The sequence below is a fragment of the Meriones unguiculatus genome, chromosome 9 (genome assembly GCF_030254825.1).
Source record: "Meriones unguiculatus strain TT.TT164.6M chromosome 9, Bangor_MerUng_6.1, whole genome shotgun sequence".
Taxonomy (NCBI): Eukaryota; Metazoa; Chordata; class Mammalia; order Rodentia; family Muridae; genus Meriones; species Meriones unguiculatus.
The window spans coordinates 51,961,871-51,984,205 of NC_083357.1; the positions used below are offsets into that span (position 1 = coordinate 51,961,871).

The following is a 22,335-nucleotide window of genomic DNA, read 5'->3' on the forward strand; positions in this document are numbered from 1 at the left end:
AAGTGATTAAATCAATAAATGGAAAAGAAAAGAAAGACAGAGTGGATGGCACTCAAACACCCAATGTTGTCACCTGGTGCGTGTGAAGATTTTGAAAGGATAGCCAGTCTTCAGTGTTTCAGATCCTTGCTGTGATTATAATTGATAGAGGGAAAATACCCAGGGAATAGGGGGTGGGGAAGGAGAGAGGTGAAAAGTAAATTAGAAAACAGGAATTTATTTATTAAGTTGTAGAGTACAGCCAACAATTGCCTTCAGTGCTCCGCACTGTATTTTATGCCATGGACTTCTTATCTTGGCTAGGAAGTGCATCTCACTAATGATGTGATATAGCCAGTCATGGTAGCACTAGTTCAATCTCAGTTACTGAGGAGAATGAGGCAGAAGAATTCTGGGTTGTGGACAGTTTGGCAATTTATCAAACTGTTAAAAGGCTGGGTGTGGCTGGAGGCAGTGGAATATGACTGTAATCCCAGCACTCGGGGAGGCAGAGAATGGTGGATCGATGTGAGTTCCAGGCCAGCCAAGGCTACACAGAGAAACCCTGTCTCGAAAGCAGAAAAAAAAGGCTGGGTCCTGGTTGTGATGGCTCACGCCATTAATCCTAGTACTTGGGAGACAGAGAAGATGGTCTCTTGAGTTCAAGACCATGATGAATAACATAGTTCTAGAACAGCTAGGATTAGTAGATCCAGACCCTATATGGATGATGTGGTGACGGGGTGGAAGAGTTAGTGAGTAGGCTCAGTGGCTAAAGATGGTTTTTGCCAAACTTAAAGGAAAGATCTCCACACCTGTAATGGCATGTGCTTGTCCACATATGTAAACAAACATACACACAATAAATAAAACATAATTCCTAGGTGACCTGGAACTTGCTATCTAGACCAGGCTAGCCGATAAAGTTTATAATTTTCAGCAAGTAAAAAAAGATGAGGCTCTGGTACAGGGTTAGGGATATAGCTCATTGGCAGAGCACTTGCTTAATATCATGAAGTTCTGGGTTCAGTCACAGACACTTTAAGAAAAAGATTGTGGGGGTGAGGGGAAGACACGATAAGCTCCATGAGAAAGAACACGTGCTGCCAAGCCTGACAACTTTAGTTCAGTCCCCAGAACCCAGACGGTGAAAGGAGAGAACCAGCTCCTGCAAACTGTCCTCTGTCCTCCACATTACCTCCCATAATATACATGCTCACCTAAACAAATAAGTACTTGTAAACAGTGAGGAAGCAGCCAACATGGTGATGAAGGCTGTGAGGCCAGCCTACACTATGTGATAAATAGCAGGACAACAGGGTCTGGCTAGCAAGACTCTGAAAAACGAAAAGAAAAACCCCAAACAATAAGCTGTCGCTGTTACGGTCCTCTGATTGACATTCTCTACCCTGAAGCAGTGAATACCAGGAACTAGGGCTGATAGAACTAGCCCTGCTGGAGCTCTACACCACCCCTCCATGTAGGTACCTAATGCCGTGCCTCTTCACATCTGCTCTACTCTTCAGTAGTAACATACTTGCTAATCACCAGTGACACCTAAGGTGTTTTGTTCACTTGTTTTTTAGACTGTTTAAGACCATGAGTTTCTGAGTCCTACTCTGAATCTCGGAGTGAGAGTCCTGAGATTCCGCTTTTTTTTTTTTTTTCCTTTTTGCCAATTAGTGTTCTTGGATAATTTGGTGAATGCATGACTAACCATAGAGTAGTTTTCCACTGTAATATTTTATTAGGGTCTTTGGCCTGTATCCTAGCAAACTCTTACGCACATGCTATAAAGAAAACCCCTACAGGAAAGTTATTGTTGTGTTTTAAGATTTATTTATGAAGTGTTTTCTCTGCATGTCTGTATTTGTACATGTGTGCCTGGTGCCTGCATCAGATCTAGAACTGGAGTTGTGGGGTGGTTGTGAGCCACCATGTGGGTGCTGGGAACTGAACCTGGGTCTTCTGTGAGAACAAAGAGTTCTTCACAGCTGAGCCCGTCTCTCCGGCCCCATTAGATGTTTGGTTTGTTTTTAAGACTCAATCTAAGGAAAACAAAAACTTGTTAAAATGTAAGCTGAGAATATTGGTTCCTTCGCATTTCTCTGCGCTGTCCATCATGCTTTTTAACAGAAGCCCTCGGTGCTCTTACCACGCTGGTAGCCCTCCTCCTTTTTCTCAGTCAGGATGCTGAGAATGTAAGGAAATGGTAAACAGTTAGGTTAGTCATCACTGTTAGACCTCTTTGTTATTGCTGCTTATGTGTATATGTAACGGTACCTTGTTAATAATCTTTGTTTCAATTCATATTTGCCTAATTTGGGTCCTAAAAATCCTGTCCACAGATTTGTTTCCTGAGATACATAAGCTACTTTGCAGCTGAGTGTGGTGGCACATTCCGATAATCCCAGCACTCAAGAGGCTGAATATGGAGAATATGGCAGTAAGCCTGAGATATAGAACAGTTTTTTCCTCTCAAAAAAACAAAAGCAAAAACCTACTCTCATAAGTGCCCTTATACATGATTCATGTTAATACATCCTTCATTGTCCAGTAGCCACCTTTTCACTTCTCCTGAAGGCTTCTGGCTTTGAACTTCTTGAAAATGAAAAGTTTTCCAGTATTTATCTTTCAAGCCCAGAATTTCCCCTTTATCATTAGCCTGTTGCCAGCATTGAGTTTACCATTAGGTAAAGTGCTCAATGCCTGCATGTATTAATAATATCTGACTTCAAACATTCATGGTGTCCCAAACTGATAAAAGATACCAGCAAGCCAGCTGTGGTGGCACACACTTTTAATCCCAGAACTTGGAAGCAGAGGCAGGTGGATCTCTTGAGTTCCAGGACAACCAGAGCTATTACACAGAGAAACCCTATCTCGAATAAAACAACAATAATCATAAAAAGGTACCAGCTATTCTAAGCATGTATCCCATGACACCACCTTCTAACTAATTAGAAAGCTATCCTTGATCTCATGTTTTATATTGTTAGTGATTCCTTGTTTCATTCTGTGAGTCCCTTCCAGTTTTCAGCTTAGCTATTTTCCCAGATCTCTTTAATGATCTCTTAGTGCTTCCAAAGAAATAATCATCCAGAGTCCTATTACTGAGGTTTTTATGGTATGATATCCAAACTACTGTACAGTAGACCAACCTACTATAGTTTACTGTGGATGGTGACTGACTGTTAAACTTGGATAAGTTTAATTTTTAAATTATAGCTTAAAGCTTGTCTTTGGCCCTAATGACATTCATTTCTGGCCAACTTTACATAACATTTTTATTGCCAATATTAAATTTTTTTTATTTGTTATTAGTGGTTTGTTTTGCTTTGTATTTTGACAGTGCTGGGGATTGAACCCGGAGTCTGTACCATGGTACACGAGTGCTGTAATAGTGAGCTACAGCTCTGACCCTTGTGTTTTCAAGACATTTTCTTACCATCTCAGATGGCTTGAGGTTATGGTGAAGCCCAGGGTAACTTCCATTTCTCATGTAGTAGGGTAATAGGCATGTGTTACCACACATTCTTAGCCTTGTTTTTGCCTAAAAGATAACTTTCTTCTGTCAAGGGGGTTTTCTTCCTTCCTTCTTTCTTTCCTTCCTTTCTTCCTTCTATTCTTCCTTCCTTTCTTCCTTTCTTGTGGCTCTAGCTGTCCTGGAACTCACTGTGTGGATCAGACTGGCCTCAAATTCACAGCAATCCACCTGCCACTGCATAGTGCTGGGATTAAAGACATAGGCCACATACCCAGCAAGTGCTTTGCTTTGAAATTCATGGAAAACTGTGTGTTTTCTTTTAGCTTTATTTACTTTATAATGCAACATTTCAGATCAATGAAATTGTGGAATTGTATAATTTAGCCAATAGAATCTTTTTTTTTTTTTTTCCTTCTGGATTTTCGAGACAGGGTTTGTCTGTGTAACAGCCCTAGCTGTCCTGGAACTCAATTATTAGTCCAGGTTGGCCTCGAACTCACGGAGATCTGCCTGCCTCTGCCTCCCAAGTGCTGGGATTAAAAGTGTGTGGACCACCACCACAACCCATCTAGCCAGTAGTATCTTAGGAAGCCTCAGATGTTTTTAAGAGTCTAGATTGTCACTGTATGTCACATAGATCCTGCAAAAACCAACCTTAATGCAAGTATTTCTTTACTCAGATATGAAATTATATACTTTCAGAGATCCTGTTAATCAAATGATTGTGGAATTAAAATTTTATGAAATGTTTGCAATCTTGCTAGTTGATTTTATTAGTTTTAGTTTGGTTTTGTTTATTACAAAAGCAAAGCCTAGCTCATTTTAAATTATTGGTATATAGAGAAAAACAGCAGATCCTGGGTCATAGCTTAAACCATCAGGATTGTTTATACTGGTTAAAATACGCCTCACATAGGTTCTGCTCTGTGTGTGCTTTAAACTTTCTGGGTAGTATCATGGTGCTCAGGACTGAACCTCAGGCCTGTGCCTGCTAAACCTCTAGGCATTATCTCCAACCCAAACCCAATCTAGCTAATTAAGTATTTGGAATATAATTTCGCTCTCCTTCCCCACTGGACATTTAAACCAAACTTTGTGCATTATTGGACAAGTATTCTCCTCATAAACCCCCCACTCTTCTAGTGAGCACCTCCTGTCTTTTTGCCAGTTTTTAATTTTATTTTATGTCTTGTCTGCATATGTGTTTATGTACCATATTATAGTGCCTCTGGAGGCCAGAAGAGGGCATCAGATCCTTTGGATCTAGAGATACAGCTTGTTGTAAGCTACCATTTGACAGCAGAAATTGAACCCAGATCCTCTGGAAGACCAGCTAATACTCTCAGCCACCGAGCCATCTCTCCAACCCCTCATGTTGCTTTCTAAACAAATTCTTTATCCATATATGTATTGCATTCTGTATAACTTCTCCCTGCATTGGGGGTTAAACCTAGTACCACATGTATGCCGATAAGCTTGTACTAAGCTACACCCAGATCTTCCGTATATCATCATCATCTTGGTTTTTTAGACAGGGTTTCTCTGTGTAGCCTTGGCTGTCCTGGACTCACTTTGTAGACCAGGCTGCTGTTGAACTCACATCGATCTGCTTGCCTCTGCCTCCCAGGTGCTGGGATTAAAGGCGTGCGCCCCCACCTGGCCCACATGGTATATAGAGGTAGTGAGCAAGAATTGCCCAGTTCATGCCCTTCCCCTTCTTAGTTGAGACATTGAGGCTCAAATGATTTCAGAGATTTCCCCACAGTTTCATATGTGGAATAATAGTGAACCTTTTTTTTTCTTCAATTTTATGGTCTAGATTGATAATTTCAAGCTTTTTCTTTCAGGGAAGAAAACAAAACAAAACTTTGCACCTTGAATTCCAATGTATAAAACATAGTCAAGAGGATCCAGTTCTAAAGCCCTGTTCATGTAACTTGAATTAATTTGTCTGTGTACTTCTTTTCCTCTTTTTTATTGTTTTTTAAGACATGGTTTTTCTGTATATCCCTGGCTGTCCTAGAACTCACTCTGTAGACCAGCTGGCCTCAAACTCACAGAGATCCACCTGCTTCTCCCTCCTGTGATTAAAGGTGTGCACCACCACCTGAATTTTATTTTATTATTATTTTTTTAATTCCTGGGAGCTTTGGCCAAGACCTTTGCCACTTGGCTAGGTAAGCACTCCATACTACTGAGCTGTATTTCTAACTTCTTCTTCTTCTTTTTTTTTTTTAAAGAAGACTTTTTGTTTCTCTGTGTAGCCCTGGCTATCTTGGACTCACAGAGATCCACCTGCCTCTGCCTCCCTGAGTGCTGGGATTACAAGCATGTGCCACTGCACCCGACAAAATAAGACTATTTTACTCATTTCTTGAGTTTATGATTGTTCAGATTGACTGGTATATTTACTCATTATATTTCGGTCAGACCTAGCCAGTAGAGCCAACATGGCTTACACATATAAATTCCAGCACTATAGCAATAATTCATCTCAAGGCAAAGCAAGGGGTTGAGGTTATAGCTTAATGGTAACTCTACCATTTTTGTTTAACCTTTCATACATATAGGTATATTGCCTGGCTGCATGTCTGTGTACTTTGAGCATTCCTGATGATCAGGAAGGCCAGAAGAGGGTATCAGAATTCCTGAAAATCAAGTTACAGATGGTTGTGAGTCTCCATGTATGTTTGGGAAATCAAACCCAGGTCTTTTAGAAGCCAATGCTCTTACCTGCTGAACCATCTCTGCAGCCCCCCAGAGTGCTTGTTCAGTGTGCACAAGACCCTGTATTATAATTCTCACTGTTGGGGGTAAGAGGGTCTAATACATCAAGTACTAAAAATGTACTAGGTACATTTTTTCAGAAGTGATACAGGGTCTGAAGAGATGCCTCCATATTGGGAGCAGTAGCTGCTCTTCCAGAGGACCCACATGATGTGCCAGCACCCACATGATGGTTCACAACTAGTTCCAGAAACCCTTTATGACCTTTGGGAGCAGTAGCTGCTCTTCCAGAGGACCCACATCATGTGCCAGCACCCACATGGTTCACAACTATCTGTAACTCCAGTTCCAGAAACCCTTTATGACCTTTGAAGGTAAAAACCAGGCACACGTGGACTGTTGAGATGGCTCAGGGTTAAGAACACTGACTGTTCTTCCAGAATTCCTGAGTTTAATTACCAACAACCATATGGTGGCTCTTGACAATCCGTAAAGGGATCTGATTCCCTCTTCTGGCATGTAGGTATACATGCAGACATAGCACTCCTACAATTAAATATTTTTTTAAATCTTTTTTTAGATTTATTTACTTATTATTTATACAGCATTCTGCCTGCATGTATACCTGCACACCAGAAGAGGCCACCAGATCTCTCTACAGATGGTTATGAGCCACCATGTGATTGCTGGAACTTGAACTTAGGACCTTTGGAAGAACAGCCAGTGTTGTTAACCTCTGAGCCATCTCTCCAGCCCCAATTAAATATTTTTATTTAAAGTTAGAAAAAGTGCACACACATAGATGCCGGCAGAACATCCATACACATAAAATAATTTTCTCAGGGGATACAAAGCAGTAAAAGTTCTTGGTTTTATGTTTTTGAGACACAGTCTCACTTGGTAGTCAAGGTTGACCTGGAACTAAGCATAAAACAGCTCATGCTGGCATAACCAATGTCAGGCTTTCTGCTTCAACCTCCAGAGGGCTAACATTGTATATTTGAGTGACCATTCAAGTTCCTGGAAGTTACTTTTGAGTTTTTTGAGGTGTTGAAATATCCCTCAGCATGCACAGCAGGTTATTAAAAAACCCTTGATTGTGTGTGTGTGTGTGTGTGTGTGTGTGTGTGTGTGTGTGTATGTAAGAAATGTAGCAACATTTTACTAATCAGCTCATAGGCAGGGCTGGGCACTGTCGCACAAGCCTGTAATCCCAGCGCTTGGGATGGAGAAGCAGGCGGATCACTCTGAGTTTGAGGCTGGCCTGCTCTTGAAAGCGAGTCCAGGACAGCCAAGGCTACACAAAGAAACCTGTCTTAAAACACAAAAACAAAACAAAACAGAAAGTTTGTAGGCAATGATTGGTTGGAGTTTAAAAAGTCATGAGTCAGGGAGCTCGTATCGTGAATATGACTTGGTTTTCTTTCATTTGATAGGAAAAAGCTCCTCTTTTTCTGAAGAAAAAGGTGAATCTGATGATGAGAAACCGAGGAAAGGAGAGAGACGATCATCCAGGGTTAGACAGGTAACCCAACCCCTACAACACAGTTGCCGCTTTCTGCAGTGCCATTTCAGGCTCCTCTGGAGTCGCTGTCTGCATCTGTTTGACCATCTTTCTAATAACACTTTTTTGTTTTGTTAGTTAGACCTGCTCTGGCCCTCAGACTTCTCAGCAAACATGTACATTTTTAACTTTTTTTTTGAGTCAGAGTCTCACTGGATCCTGAGTTTCCCATGTGCTGGAGTTACAGCATGTGCCACTATGGCTAACATGAACGTATTAATGTGTGGTTTCTAAAAACTTAAATGTGTAAATGTGAGGGCTCAGTGAATAAAGGTGCCTTGATAACCTGATTTCAGTCTCTGAGACTCTCAAGAGTGGAAGGAGAGTAACACCTCCCACCAAGCTGTCCTCTTGAGCTCCACACGTATAAACAAATGACATAATTTTTTAATTTTTTTTAAAGTTAAATATGAAAGTCAGTAGGCTGGACTATATATATTCTGAAATATATAATAAGACAAAATATGACATAATTATTCAATTAAAACTTTTATGAAATGATGTTAAAAAGGAACAGTGAAGAAGTCTAGCCACAGGGTAATTGTGCAAAGATACAGTCTTGGGTGGTGACGCATGTGTATTCTCAGCTCTTGAGAGGTAGAAACAGTTGCTCACTGAGTTTGAGACCACCCTGGGCTACATCATGAGACCCTACCTCAGAAGAGAAAGGAAGAAAGAAGGAGGACAAGAAGCAGGATGTGGGATTGCATCTCAAGGAGAAAAGGGAAAAACTGTCATGATAAATACTAAGTAACAGTGGGTTAGTTTTCCCTCTACTTTCTTAGATACTCTCTCTGTCTTAATATTAAAAAGTTAGGGCCTGGGGAGAAATGGCTAAGTGGTGAACAACATTGGCTGTTCTTGCAGAAGACCTGAATTTAGATCCCAGCACTCACATGGTGGCTCACAGCCGTTCTTAACTCCAGTTCTAGGGGCTCAAACACCCTATTCTAACCTGAGGTACCAGGCACATATATGGTGTACCTGTATCCATGTGAAAAATATTCATACACATGAAATAAAACTTAGGAACTAAAGCTGGGCCTGGAGAGAAGGCTTAACAGTTAATAGCACTGGCCACTCTCCCAGAGGATTCAAGTTCTAGCCCCAGCACCCAGATGGCAACTCAGCCATCTGTAACTTTAGTTCCCAGGCATTAGGTACCCTCTTCTGGCTGCTGCTGGCACTTGTGCTTCCACAGATAACACACATGTACATAAATAATAAAAATAAATCTTTAACAAAGTAAAAAGAGATTGAAAGCTTAAAAAGCCAGAAGCAGCTTTGTGCTCCTGTTGTGTCTTCTACTTTGATTTCCTGAGGCACCCAAGAGTTAGTGTTGACTGTCTCAACCATTCCTTTGTTGCTGAAAGCACGTGTCACTCAATTTTTCCTTCCTTAAAGAGTATTTTGGGAGATGCTTTTTCCTCTGTAATTGTGATCAAGTATATTTGAAATTATTGTATATCTTTTCTTTCAGGCAAGAGCAGCCAAACTCTCTGAGTACAGCCAGGCTGCTGAGGAGGAAGAGGATCAAGAAACACCATCTAGAAACCTGAGAGTCAGAGCAGATCGAAATTTAAAAATAGAGGAGGAAGAAGAGGAAGAGGAAGATGATGATGATGATGAAGAGGAAGAGGAGATAGATGAGGGACAGAAATCTAGAGAGGCAGAGGCACCAATTCTGAAACAGCTTGAGGATGAAGAGGGGAAAGAAATGACCAGTGCAAAACCTGAAAAGGTAATGGATGAGAAGTCCCAAGTCATGAGATCCCAGGAAAAGGATGAGTTAGAGACAGGAGGGCGAGTTACCAGATCCCAGGAAGAAGCTAGAAGAAGTCATCTGGCCAGACAGCAACAAGAGAAAAAGACACAAATAGTTGCTCTCCTTCGGGAAGAAAATGAGGCAAAATCTTCACAAGGCTTGGAGGAAAAATCACAGTCTCCTTCCCTGCCTCCTCTTCCTGAGGACCTAGAAAAGGCCCCTGTTGTGCTGCAGCCAGAACAAATAGTTGGTGAAGAGGAAACTCCCCCTCCTTTACTTACCAAGGAAGCATCATCTCCACCGGCTCATATACAACTCCAGGATGAGGAAGAAATAGAGCCAGTGGAAGGCCCAGCACCGCCTGTCCTCATTCAGTTATCTCCTCCTAATACAGATGCTGGACCCAGGGAGGCGATCGTGTCCCCGCGTACTGTCCAGTTGGTAAGAGGCCTGTCGTCGTTGTCAAGTACTATCGACACCAAAGCAGAGCCTCCAGCAGAGAGAGTGTCAGAAGAAAGTGTTCTGCCTCTGGCTCAGAAAAGCACACTGCCTGAACACTCAGCCCAGAAGGGTCTTGAAATTGAGCCTGAAAAGTCTGCTCATCCCCTCCCTTTAACAGAGGAATTAGCACCTGCCAAAGGGATCACAGAGGAACCTGAGAAAAAGCAGTCTTTGGAACAGAAGGAGGGCAGAAGAGCTTCCCACACTCTTTCCCCAGACCACAGTTTGAAGCAGTCACCTGACTCGGCCTCCAGCCGGTCCTCCTCACCTTCATCCTCCAGCTCTAGATCCAGATCTCGCTCTCCTGACAGCTCAGCCTGCTGCCCACAGTCATCTCCAAGATCTAGACAGAGAGAGGTATCCCAAGCACGAGCTCATGCCAACCCTCATGGTAGACCCACGGTGGGCTCTAGGTCAACATCAGAGTCCAGGTCACGCTCCCGCTCCCGTTCCACATCAAGCAGCAGCAGAAAGGTGACTATGGAGAACCCTGTCCCTAACAAGTTTGAAACCCAGAATTACCTGTAGTGATTTCCAACAGGGACAGAAAAGTTCCCTTCATTAGAGTCAGTGCATTGGTCACTGGGATCCCTGTCCATTCTGAACTCCGTTGACTACAAAGCATGTCGAATACACTCCTCTTTCATTAATATTCGCTTCTTGAGAGTATAAGCCCTGGATGGGATTTAGTAAATCATTTGAATAAGTAATTGGAGGTTATTCACTTAAATTGGAGTACACACATGAGACAAAAAGATCTATAGGAAGGCCAGGTATTAATAATACCCATACCTGTACTTCCAGCACTTGGGAGATAGAGGCTAAAAGTTCAGTTCAGGCTCATCCTAGGCTGTGTATCAAATCTACTGCCCATTTGTGCAGTAGTCTCTATAAAAAACAAAACAAAACAAAAAGACCCAGAGTATGGGTTGGATCAGCAAAAGCTGGAACACTCTCATGGTCTCTTGAATATATGTCATCCATTCCAACTTGTCTCTCCCAAATATTTGCTATGTAAAGTAATTTTTCTTTTTGTGTTTTCTGTTGTGTTTTTAGTCTCTGAGCCCTGGAGTCTCCAGAGATAGCAACACCAGCTACACTGAAACCAAAGATCCCTCTTGTGGTCAGGAGGCTGCAGCTCCATCAGTGCCACAGCTGCAGGTCGTTGAGCCACAGGAGAAGAATTCCACGTCCCCAGCCTCTGTCCGGGGGAGGTATCTGAGCCAGCCTGAGCCAGAGCAGAAGCATGTGATCCAGAGGTTACAGCCAGAGCAGGTAAGTTCTTCAGCCCCTTAGGCTGGATCTCCCCTTTCTTTAGTGTTTTTGAGACAGGATCCTAGTATCTCTAGATATATAGATATATAGCCCAGGACTCATGATCCTGCCTTGGCCTCCCTCTTGGTAGTATTACAGGTGTGTGCCAATATACCCAGCACATTTGCCTCACTATAAAACTCAAGTATCTGTCTGGACAAGAGTTAAGAAATGCAGAGGGTTGAGGACACTTCTTAAAATTTTTTAAAAAACAAAAACCCAGAGCCAGACACGGTGGTGCACCCCTGTGATCCCAGCATTCGGGGTCAGAGGCAGGCAGATCACTGTGAGTTCAGGCCAGCCTGGTCTACAAAGCAAGTCCAGGACAGCCAAGGCTACAGAGAGAAACCCTGTCTCAAAGAAAAGCAAAAACAAAACCAAAAATGTTTGTTTGTTTAGGGGTTGGCATGTGTGCCATGGCATGCATATGGAATAAAGAACACGTTTTAGTTCTTCCACCATGTGGGTTTCAGGGATGGAACTCAGGTCATCAGCAGCTGAGTCATCTTGCTGCCTTTTCTTCTCTTTCTTTTTTTTTTTTAAAGACTTATTTTATGTGTGTAAGCATTTTGCCTGCATGAATATGTTCTCTGTGTTAATGCAGAAGACATCAGATCTCTGGAGCTGCAGTTGATGTTGTGAGCTGCTATGTGGATACTGGGAACTGAATGTGGTTCTCTGCAAGAGCAGCAAGTGCTTTTAACCACAGTTGTATCTCACCAGCCCCACCCCCACTCCTACTACCTCACATTTTCTTTTTTAACATACTTATGTGTATGCAGGTGTATACACCGTAATGTTTGTATAAACCTTAACTCCCTGGTTAGTCAAAGCTCTGTGTGAAGTTGAACAGCAGAGTTTTCCTCTTCCAGGTAGCTTATGGTACATTCTTCCTTAGAACCTTTCCATTTATCTGACCCCAAAGGGAAGCCTTTTCTCAGGTCTCTCAAGAAAGAGTTCTTAAGACTGGCATGGGGTTTTTTGTTTGTTTTGGTTTGGGGTTTTTTTTTGTTTTGGTTTGGTTTTTTTGGGGTTTTTGTGACAGGAATTCTTTGTGTAGCACGCTGTTCTGGAATTATAGACCAGGGTGGCCTCAAACTCAGAGATCTGTCTCCTCTGCCTTCCAAGTGCTGGGATTTAAGGTGTATACCACCACCGCCTGACGAGAGACCCAGTCAAAAAAGAAAAGAAGAATTCTAGAGCATGTTGGTACAGGCCTATATCTTAGTGTTAAGCAGGACTGCTTTGAGGTCAGGGCCAGTCTTGGCTACCCTGTGTCAAAAAAAAAAAGGTTGGGGTACAGAAGTTCTTCGGTGTGGAGTGCATGCTTAGCAAGCAGGAAGTCTGGGTTTAATCCCCAGTACCTCATCCTTAATCTAATAAAATGATTGCTAGAATAGAATCTTTGTCTCTCCTTTTGTTATTTCAGTACCAGTGATGGAATTTAGGGCCTCATACATGGTAGGCAATCATTATATCATGATCTATTTCTCCAGCCCCTAGAGCAAGTCTTCCCTCATACTAGGGATAAGCCCCTAGTCTTAAACATAAAAGTAGTGTCATTGGTCTATGTCCCCAGACTTCTTTTTACTCTTTTTCTTAAGACAGGGTCTTAGCCGGAAAGTGGTGGTACACGCCTTTAATTCCAGCACTCAGGAGACACTCAGTAGGTGAATCTCTGTGTTTGAGGCCAGCCTGGTTTACAGACTGAATTCCAGGACGGCCAGGGCCACACAGGAGAAACCCTGTCTTGGGGGAAAAAAGAAAAAGAAAAGGAATAAAAAAAAAACACAGAGTCTTGCTATGTAGGCATACCTTGTAAGTCCTCATGCCTTAGCCTTCTGAGTACTGAGATTACAGGCCTTAGCCACTGGGCCCAAGCTAGAAAGTCTTCAAGTACCTACCTTTAGCCAGGTTTACATCTTTAATCCCAGAATGCAGGAGGGAGAAGTATGTGGTTATTTGTTAATAGCAAGGCTATGCTGGTCCCATTGTGAGTTCCAAGCCAGCCAGAGCTACAGTTTTGTTGTTGTTGTTGTTGTTTCAAGAAAGTTTTTCTGTATAGTATCCCTGTCTGTTTTGTCACTTTGTAGACCAGGCTGGCCTTGAACTCAAAGAGATCTGCCTGCCTCTACCTCCCCAGTCCTGGGATTAAAGGTGTGCTCCACCACGTCCTGCTTAAGATTTTTTTGCAGTACTTGTTTCTAAGCCACATCCCTTTCCACATTTAAAATAACAAAGACAGCCATATATGATCCTACTACCATGTATGTCCTGCACTGTCTTTTACTACCTCCAAGTTAAAGAAAGTGAACCCAGCAGGATTAAATTTTTAGTTTGTCTTTGCTCTCTATTAGCAGGGGAGCCCAAAGAAGTGTGAAGCTGGAGAGGCAGAGCCACCAGCTGCCACACAGCCTCCAACCTCAGAGACGCAGAGCTCTCACCTACCAGAATCAGAAAGGACTCCTCACACTGTGTAAGTAAGGAGACAACAAGTGTAGGATCGGTCTTTGCTCGCTAGGGTGTCTTTGACTCCACAGTCTTGGTTTCCTTTCAAAATATAAAGGCAGAGTTTTATGTGGACATAGGCCAGTCTTTAATCTCACAATGGTAGGGCCTTAACTCCCAGAACACTAAGGTAGTTTGGAAAATAGTGATCAGGGCATAAGAAAAACAGACTCTTATATCTGAGCCTAAGAACTCAGTTTAATAGTAAGGTTCTAAAAAATTAAATATGATGATTTGTACCTGTAATCCCATTTTCAAGGTAGGTGCAAGAGGTACATGGCAAATTTTACATTAGCAAGCTGAAATCCTGCTGAAAAATCAATAAATTGGTACACAAGAATGCTCAGGAGGATGAGACAAGAATTGTCACAGGTTTGAGGTCAGACTGCTTGACATAGCGAGTTCTAGGCCAGTGCATATCAAGCCCTTATATAAACTAGTCCTAATGGCACATGCCTTTAATCTCAGCACTCTGGAAGTAGATAGGCAGATCACTGAGTTAGAGGTTAATCTGGTTGATACAACAAGTTATCAAATTATAACAGCTAAGGCTATATAGAGACCTTGTCTCACAAACAAACAAACAAAAAAAAAAAACAGAAAAAGAATGTCACATAAACCTGAGCTTAGTAACACATGCATTTGGAGATGGAGGCAGGCAGATTTTGAGTCTAGGGCCAGCCTGGACTACGAAGTAATATCCTGATCATAAAACAGAACAAGCAAAAGAGAAGACTAACTGCACAGGCGCGTGCCTTTCCCTGGTGGCTGCGTGTTACTTCGTTAAGCGGTTTATGCAGCCAAGAGCAGAGTACTGCAGATAGGAGGCCGTGGAATCAGCAGGTAACTTATAACTTTAATAGTAAAGTTTACTCAACCGGCCTTGGTGGCACACACCTGGAATCCCAGCACTCAGCGAGGCAGAGGCAGGTGGATCTCTGAGTTCGAGGCAAGCCTGATATACAAAAGCAAGTCCAGGACAGCCAAGGCTACACAGAGAAAAACCCTGTCTCAAAAAACAAAAACAACAACAAAAAGGGACACTTCATTCTTGCAGTTAATGTGAGCTTTTTAGTACTTAAATTGTAAAAGCAATATTCATATCTAATTAATTTTATGGTTGAATAGATACTCAATATTCTGAGCTTTGAATTGTAAATTAAGTTCTGAAGCAAGCCGGGTGTCATATGCACACTCCAGTACTCTCCTACAATCCCGGTGTTGGGGAAGCTGAGGCAGAACAGTTGAAAGCTCAAGGCTAGCCTGGGATAAGTGCCAAGAGTCTGCCTCACAAAAGAAAAGGAAAAGGGGCATGATGGTGCACACTCAGGAGATGGAGATGTCACCCTTGGCTTCCTAGTAAGTTTCAAAGCCAACCTGCTATGGTGAGAACCCTGCCTTTAAATTTTTATGTATTCATTATTTACTCAGAATTCTTGGCTTCAAAGTCTGAAACTCTTATGAAAAATATATTGAAAGAGTAAGATTGCTTCCCTTTTAAACATCAGGAATTATGCATTGCTTTGGGTAAAGTCCCATTCTGTATTTGTGTTTTTAAATTCTGCTAGTAGTGTTGTCTCCTTCAATGTAATAATCTGATCATTCAAACTTGTAAGAACTTCCAGCTGTCTTTTAAGTTTAAGTTAGGGGGTGGTGGGTAAATGGCATGATCTCATTTTCTTGTGACTACTAATGGTCTAATGCTCTGCTGTGGTAGGTTTGCTACAGTCCATTCTCATATTCTTGCCTCTACTGCCATCTTGTGGCTATTATATATTTTGGTTCAGAAACCAAAAGCTTGCTCCCTTTGCAAGGTCATTATCCTTTGAGAAAGGGTTTTTCTTCTAAGAACATAAAATGAAACTTCATAGTCTCTGGAAGGTATTTAGAATCCCCAGCTTACCCCATCTTTGGTAAAGCAAGGTGAAATCTCCCTTTGTATGTCACACAAAATAATACGGCCTTTCCTGTTCCATTTCTATGAAGGTACAGTACAGCATGACCTTGAACCCTGGCACTTTGAAAGAGGTTGGTCATACCTAGTGTGGTAGAACATTTAATCCTAACACTGGAGGGGGGGATCAGAAGCAGGGGGAGAGGCAAAGGTAATTGAGTCTTTGAGTTCAAGGCCAGCCTGGTCTACAGAATGAGCTCTAGGACAGCCAAGGCTATACAGAAAAACCTTGTTTTGGAAACCAAAAAAGGAAAGTTGTTCACGCCTTGGAGAACTAACTGCTCCAGTGCAGCTTGAGAAGTAGTCATGTCTTCAGAGTTCCTTGTACTCCTTTAGATGGTTAGTCTGTAAGACTGCAGCAAGAGAGGGGCTTTGGTTATTATTTGGAAATGCCTTTATTTCTGGATTTTTTTCCATTCAATTCTGGGGCATATGAAGCTTAGGGCTATATCCAGCGTATTTTCACTGCTAGAGGTGCTTTTTTAATGTCATTTTATGCAAGGATAATCCAGTCATATTGATTTTGACAAGGTGATAGCCTGGGCAAATACTGAAATTGTCAGTTGTCTTTCTTGATCTGTGATACTAATTCTGTTCAGCAGCATAACAAAAAGATGTGTTCAAAGGCCTAAGCCAAACAGCTGTTCTCACAAAGATTTTGTGAATAAATTTTTGTGGTTTTCCTACATTTCAACTGATTGATTTACTGCATTCCTCATCTTAGCAGGCTGGCAGCCCCTAGAGCTCTTGCCAACTTAAAAACTAGGAGCATTTAAAAATACTAAATCAAAAGAAGATTAGTCTTTTTCCTCGTCCGGGGACGGTGCTTAGAGGTACTCAGAATGGTCCAGAGTTTGACATGCCATCGTAGGCTCTTCTATAATACAGCCTCTAACAAAACTGGACTGTCTCAAACTCCTGGCAACAGGATTTTTTACTTGTGCACCAGGAAGGTTGAGAAAGCACCTAAACCTGCATGCAGTGTGTGCCCGGGCAGACTTGGAGGGGTTCACACTTCGAGGCCTGAAGTCCTTATGAGACTGTCTAAGACGAAGAAGCACATCAGCAGTGCCTATGACAGGTCCACGTGTGTATGACAGGATCAAGCAGGCTTTCTTATTGAGGAGCAGAAAATTGTTGTGGAAGCGTTGAAGACGCAAGCACAGAGTCAGAAAGCAAAATAAATAATGCAGCTTTTTTAAGTAATAAAAGTCAAGGCTTGGTCTATGAAAGAAAAAAAAAAAAAGAACCTGGGTGGTGTGAATTTGGTTTTCTTGCCTATCTCAAAATGACATGACTACAAAACAACAGCAAAGTATTAGGAAAACGTTAACATTTACTTCCAGGACCATTTTTACTGTAGTTGGTTCTGATTGTGTCTGAGGTGCTCTAAATGTAAGAAATGAACCTTTAAACCAGGCACACAGAGGCATGAGATGGGGTGCGGGGAGGGCATTATTCCCTGAATGTGAAGACAGCCTAGTCTACATAGACAGTGAAACTTTCTCAAAAGAGTAATAGTAGTATATATATATATATATATATTTTTTTTCCCTTGCTCAGAGCAAGGGTTTGTGAGACCTCAGTCCCAGTTAAGTCAAGCTGTGTTCCAAAGTCTAGTCTTCACCTGTAGTAGATACAACAGAAATCTCCTCATACAGCAAAAAAATAATACTGCGTTATTTTTATGTTAAAAAGCAGTAGGGCTGAAGAGATGGTTGAGAGTTGCTCTTCCAAAGGTCCTGAGTTCAATTCCCAGCAACCACATGGTGGCTCACAACCATTTATGATGAGATCTGGTGTCTTCTTCTGGAGAGCAGTTGTCCATGAAGGCAGAACACTGTCTACATAATAAATAAATAGATCTTTTTTGAGAAATTAAAATAAACAGTAGAGAACACATCTTTAATCCCAGCACTCAGGAGGCAGAGGCAGGTGGGTCCCTGTGAAGCCAACCTGGTCTGCAGAGGAAGTTGTAAGACAGCTGTACAGAGAAACCCTGTCTTGAAAAACAAAACAAACAGTAGAGGGTTAGGGTGAGAGAGAGCTTGGCTGGTGAAATGATTACTGTAAGCTTAAGGACCTACATGATAAGCTTGGTGGGCACATGTGCACATGTGACACATAAAAATGAATTCATATTCTACTTGCAACAAAAACAGTAGAGGGGTGGGTTATGATAGTGTACACCTGTGTTCCAGGTCTTTTTTTTTTTTTTTTTTACTTACTTTTCAAAGGGTAGGGTATAGGTAAAAGGTGGGTGCAGTTTTTTCATGGGCAGCAGTGAACTTATATACCGGACCTGTTGTAAACTCAGCCTTCTGTACACACTAATTTATTGAAAATAACAACCTCAGAGTCTTGATGCTATGATCATTTGTCTTTGTACCTTGAGAAAAGGAAGGAAATGTATTTTTAAACTAGTATGAAAATCTGATGCTTTGCTCCTCAGAAGTGCAGTACATTTTTTTTTTAACAAACAAAAAGCATAATTTGTCATCAGAGTTTGCTCACTGAGAAGTGTGTATGTAAGAATAAACCCTCCAAATCATACTATCCTTGTTTGTCTTGGAACTAAGGGGCTCTGAGGATATCAGGTTTCAGTATTGTTTATTAAGTTTTCATTGGGATCCTTAGCATTTTAGGATTTTCTATACTAACTAAAGTTTAAACATATGCTTATAGAAATTGCCTTTTCCATTAGTTTTTCTTAAGCCATTCATAGTTTAATGTGATGTTAATGTTTAAGTTTGAAGGAGTTCTTATCTTCTGAAAATAGCATCTTTGGAATTATTCTTGAGTCCTGCAAAATTCATCCAAGGGAAATAGAAGAGGCTGGAGAGGCAACTCAGAGGTTGAGAGTCTGGTCCCCAGCACTCACTCATGACTATCTGCCACTCCAGTTCCAGGAGTTTCAGTGCCCTCTTCTGACCTCTGTGGGCACCAGGCACACACCATGCACGCACATGCATGCAAGCAAAATACTCAGACACATAAAATAATCTTTCTGTTTTTTTTTTTTTTTTGAGATTATAATTACATTATTTTCCCCTTTTTCTCCCTCTGCAACCTTCCATATACCCTTCCATGCTCTCTCAAATTCATAGCCTCTTTTTCCATAAATTGTTGTTACATGCGTTTATGTATGTGTGTAGGGAAATAGATGGAACAAATCTTTTATGTTATCAAAACCAAGGACAAAGTGGGATTATTTAAAGAGATACAGCCAGGTAGTGGTGGCACATGCCTTTAATCCCAGCATTCAGGGGGCAGAGGCAGTGAATTTATGTGAGTTTGAGGCCAGCCGTGTCTACAGAGTGAGTTCCAGAATAGCCAGAGCTACTCAGAGAAGCCCTGTCTTGAAAAACATAAATATATAATTTTCCAGTCAAGGCCAGATGTGATGGAGCATAGCACTCAGGAGTAGAGGCTGGAAGGTCCCTGTGAGCTCAAGCCCTGCATAGCCAGTTCCAGGCCAACCATACACCATAAGACCCTTTCTCAAAAGAGAAAAGAAGTCCAATAATAGAAGCCAGACCTGGTGGTTCTTGTGGTAATCTCACTATGAGGAGGATTACTGATTGGAAGTAACCTTGGCCAAAAGTGAGTTCCAGGTAGGCAACCTTTACCTATTAAGACTTCTGGGGCTGAAGAGATGGCTCAGAGGTTAAGAGCACTGGTTGCTCTTCCAGAGGTCCTGAGTTCAATTCCCAGCAACCACATGGTGGCTCACAACTATCTATAATGAGATCTGGTGTCTCCTGGCCTGTGTACATAATAAATAATCTTAAAAAAAAAAGACTTCTGGAATTAAATAACAATAACTTTCAGTAACCAAAAATTCTTCCAACAAATCACTTTTAGAGAGATGTTTTAACAGCAGAAAGTATTTTAGATGGACATTCTGTGGGATAATATTGTGTGGTCTCAAGCAGGGCTTGGTGGTGCTTGTCTTTAATCCCAACACTTGGGAGGCAGAGGCAGGCAGATCTCTTGAGTTCGAGGCCAGCCTGGTCTACAGAGTGAGTTCAGGACAGCCAGGGCCATTACACAGAGAAACCCTGTCTCAGAAAAAAAACAAAACAAAACTGTGCTTTTGTGTATGTTTGTCTGTTTGTGTGTATATAGTGGGGACTCTTTAAATAGAGGCCAGATGCATGGGACCCACTGCTCACATATGTATGAAGAAACGGGGGAAATCTTTTAGATCAAGAAATGTTTGTTAAGTATCTACTTGTTACCCACAATTACATTGTAATTAAGAAATACATATATCTATTTGTGATAGGCCCTGACCTAGGGACCAAGGCACACAGTTCCTACTCCTGAAGAACTTTGTGGGGTAGAGGTAGGTGGCAGGTAACCTAGTGATTTTGATTATTTGTTATTCAGAGTGATAAGGGCATTGTCAAAACCTCTCATCTCCATCACTGAACATTTTAGCATCAGAGGAAGTATCTACCCTTTGAATTAAAAAAAAAAACACAAAAAAAACCTTCAGATTTGTCACCTCCAGAGACTTCACTGCCTGTACTTCTGTTTCCTACATACTCTTACCTAGATTTACAGCAGCATCCAAGCCAGACTTCTCAGAGCTATCACTGTCCCTAAGGTAGGTATTATTATTGGCAACACTAGCAGAATATAGGAGAGGATACGAAATTTAGTTGCTGTTAGGATATATTTAAAAATGTCACATACAACAGATCTGATATGAAAGAGATTTATTGTATGGAGGTGGGGAAAGAGAGACATGGTGGAGACCCCCAGGAGAGAAACCGAGGCAGAGAGAGAGTGGTGGGAGTAGCAGACCAGTTATATCTGAAGCACCTGGCCGAGGTGGTGGCATAGAATGTTGTCAGGACTCTAAAGACATTATCACACAGTTGTAAAAGGTAGGGCCAGTCTGATTCTTGGGTTCACTTTTTTTAACCCCCCTGTAGGATCTTGCCTTCACTAATGAGCAGACAAGGTTCACTATGTAAAAGGGAACTTTTATTAAAATAATGTATAAACATCACTTAGTTTAAACTTTTGGCATGTAAGTTTAAGATTTTAATCAGCATAGAGAAATTTTCATTCTTTTCTAAAAGCTCTGAAGTTCAGTGTGGTGGCACACACCTTTAATCTCGGTGCTCTGGAGGCGAAGGCAGGAGGATCTTAGTTCAAGGCCAGCCTGGCTCACCCAGGGAGATCTTGCCCACTGGTTCTTAGCTGCTTGTCCCTCCCTCTCCCCCTCAGCTTTGCATCTCTCCCTGCTTACCCTGGGGGTGCTTTTCTGACCTCTTGTGTGTCAGACAGACAGCCTGTTAGGAATGCTGGATTTTCTGGTACTAGTTACTGGCCTGGGGAGGCTTGGTTTCCCCTTTCTGTCACTTGTGCCCCTGATCATCTTGATTTGATTTTTTTTTTTTAACCTTGTATTGGGATTAGAAGTTAGGAATGATGACTGAAAAGTAGGAAGATAGTTTATCTGATGGAATCTCTGGATTTCTTTGACTGAATTGGGTGCTAACTTGTCAGAGAGTGGATTACAGTGTGCTTTCTGTCAGGGAAAAAGAGCTGAGTACATTTCAAGCAGTAAATAAGCTTCTTGAGTCTCTTCAGTGTTTTGTTGCCATTTCTGGTTTTTGTTGGGGTCTTTTTGGCTTTGGTTTGTTGTTGTTTTGTGACAGGCTGGTCCCAAGCCTGTGGCAGTCCTCCTGCCCACTCTGGTTGTAGGCAGGAATGTATCTTTTGTTAAGATATTTTTTCCCACTTCATAGTTAATCTAGTGAAGATGCCTATGATTACTTTTTGCTTGTCTCTCAGCCTCATTGTGCTCAGCTTACCTCATCCTCCTCTGCCCCACGTAACACCTCTCTCCGACTGACCTGTCTGCTTCAGAGGCCTTCAAGCTTTAGCTACACAAGGTCCGCTTGCCTTTTCCCTATTGGTGTAGGCAACCCTGGGTCGAGTAGCCTTATTAAAGACTGGAAACAGTCCTCTTGTTACCTCTTCAGGCACCCACCCTTTTCTCTCTTTTGGAAAATAAACTCTCCCAGGCTTAACCACTTTCTTCTACTTTTCCTAGAAAACTGGTTGCATGTGATTATTGCCAGAGGTGAGCAGCAGGTTAGTTACCCCGGCTGGGAGAATGGTGGACATGTAATAAAAAAGAGCTGTCTCGGTGCTCTGAGGGCGGACGTGGAAGCTTTGGGCATCTTTAAAACTATTTCTACTTTAGCTTTGTTTTTTCTTTTATTAATCATTTCTCATTCCCAGCTCTGTTGTTTCCCCTCACTTAATTTGGGTGTTCCAATGAGGCAGCTGTAACTGTTTGTTCTGTCCACCTGGCCCCTTGTTTGCCCCCCTGGGAAGACTGGAAAAAAGCACCCTGGCCCGGTAGCACTAGCCCTCTGTAGCTGTTGTAACCTGAGAAAAGAAGGGAAAAGGCCTAGCCTCTAGAGCCAGTTGACTTCCTGTGGCCTGCCAGAGGATAAGAACCTTGCTCACTCAGCTCCCTCCCTTTTTCCCCTCCCCTGCTGCATCAGGGC

General features: G+C 42.0%; 1 protein-coding gene and 1 pseudogene across 2 annotated transcripts in view; both read left to right on the top strand.

Moving 5' to 3' along the window:
* Acin1 (apoptotic chromatin condensation inducer 1) overlaps positions 1 to 22,335 on the top strand; it is a 46,719-nt gene that overhangs the window by 12,705 nt on the left and 11,679 nt on the right. For both annotated transcript variants that reach the window (XM_021639620.2, XM_060391203.1), the window contains exons 5-8: positions 7,630 to 7,718; positions 9,238 to 10,497; positions 11,080 to 11,298; positions 13,695 to 13,813. In XM_021639620.2, coding sequence (XP_021495295.1) covers positions 7,630 to 7,718; positions 9,238 to 10,497; positions 11,080 to 11,298; positions 13,695 to 13,813 — 1,687 coding nt within the window. The remainder of the gene's footprint in view (positions 1 to 7,629; positions 7,719 to 9,237; positions 10,498 to 11,079; positions 11,299 to 13,694; positions 13,814 to 22,335) is intronic.
* LOC132656450 (large ribosomal subunit protein eL34-like) lies at positions 13,824 to 22,205 on the top strand (annotated as a pseudogene).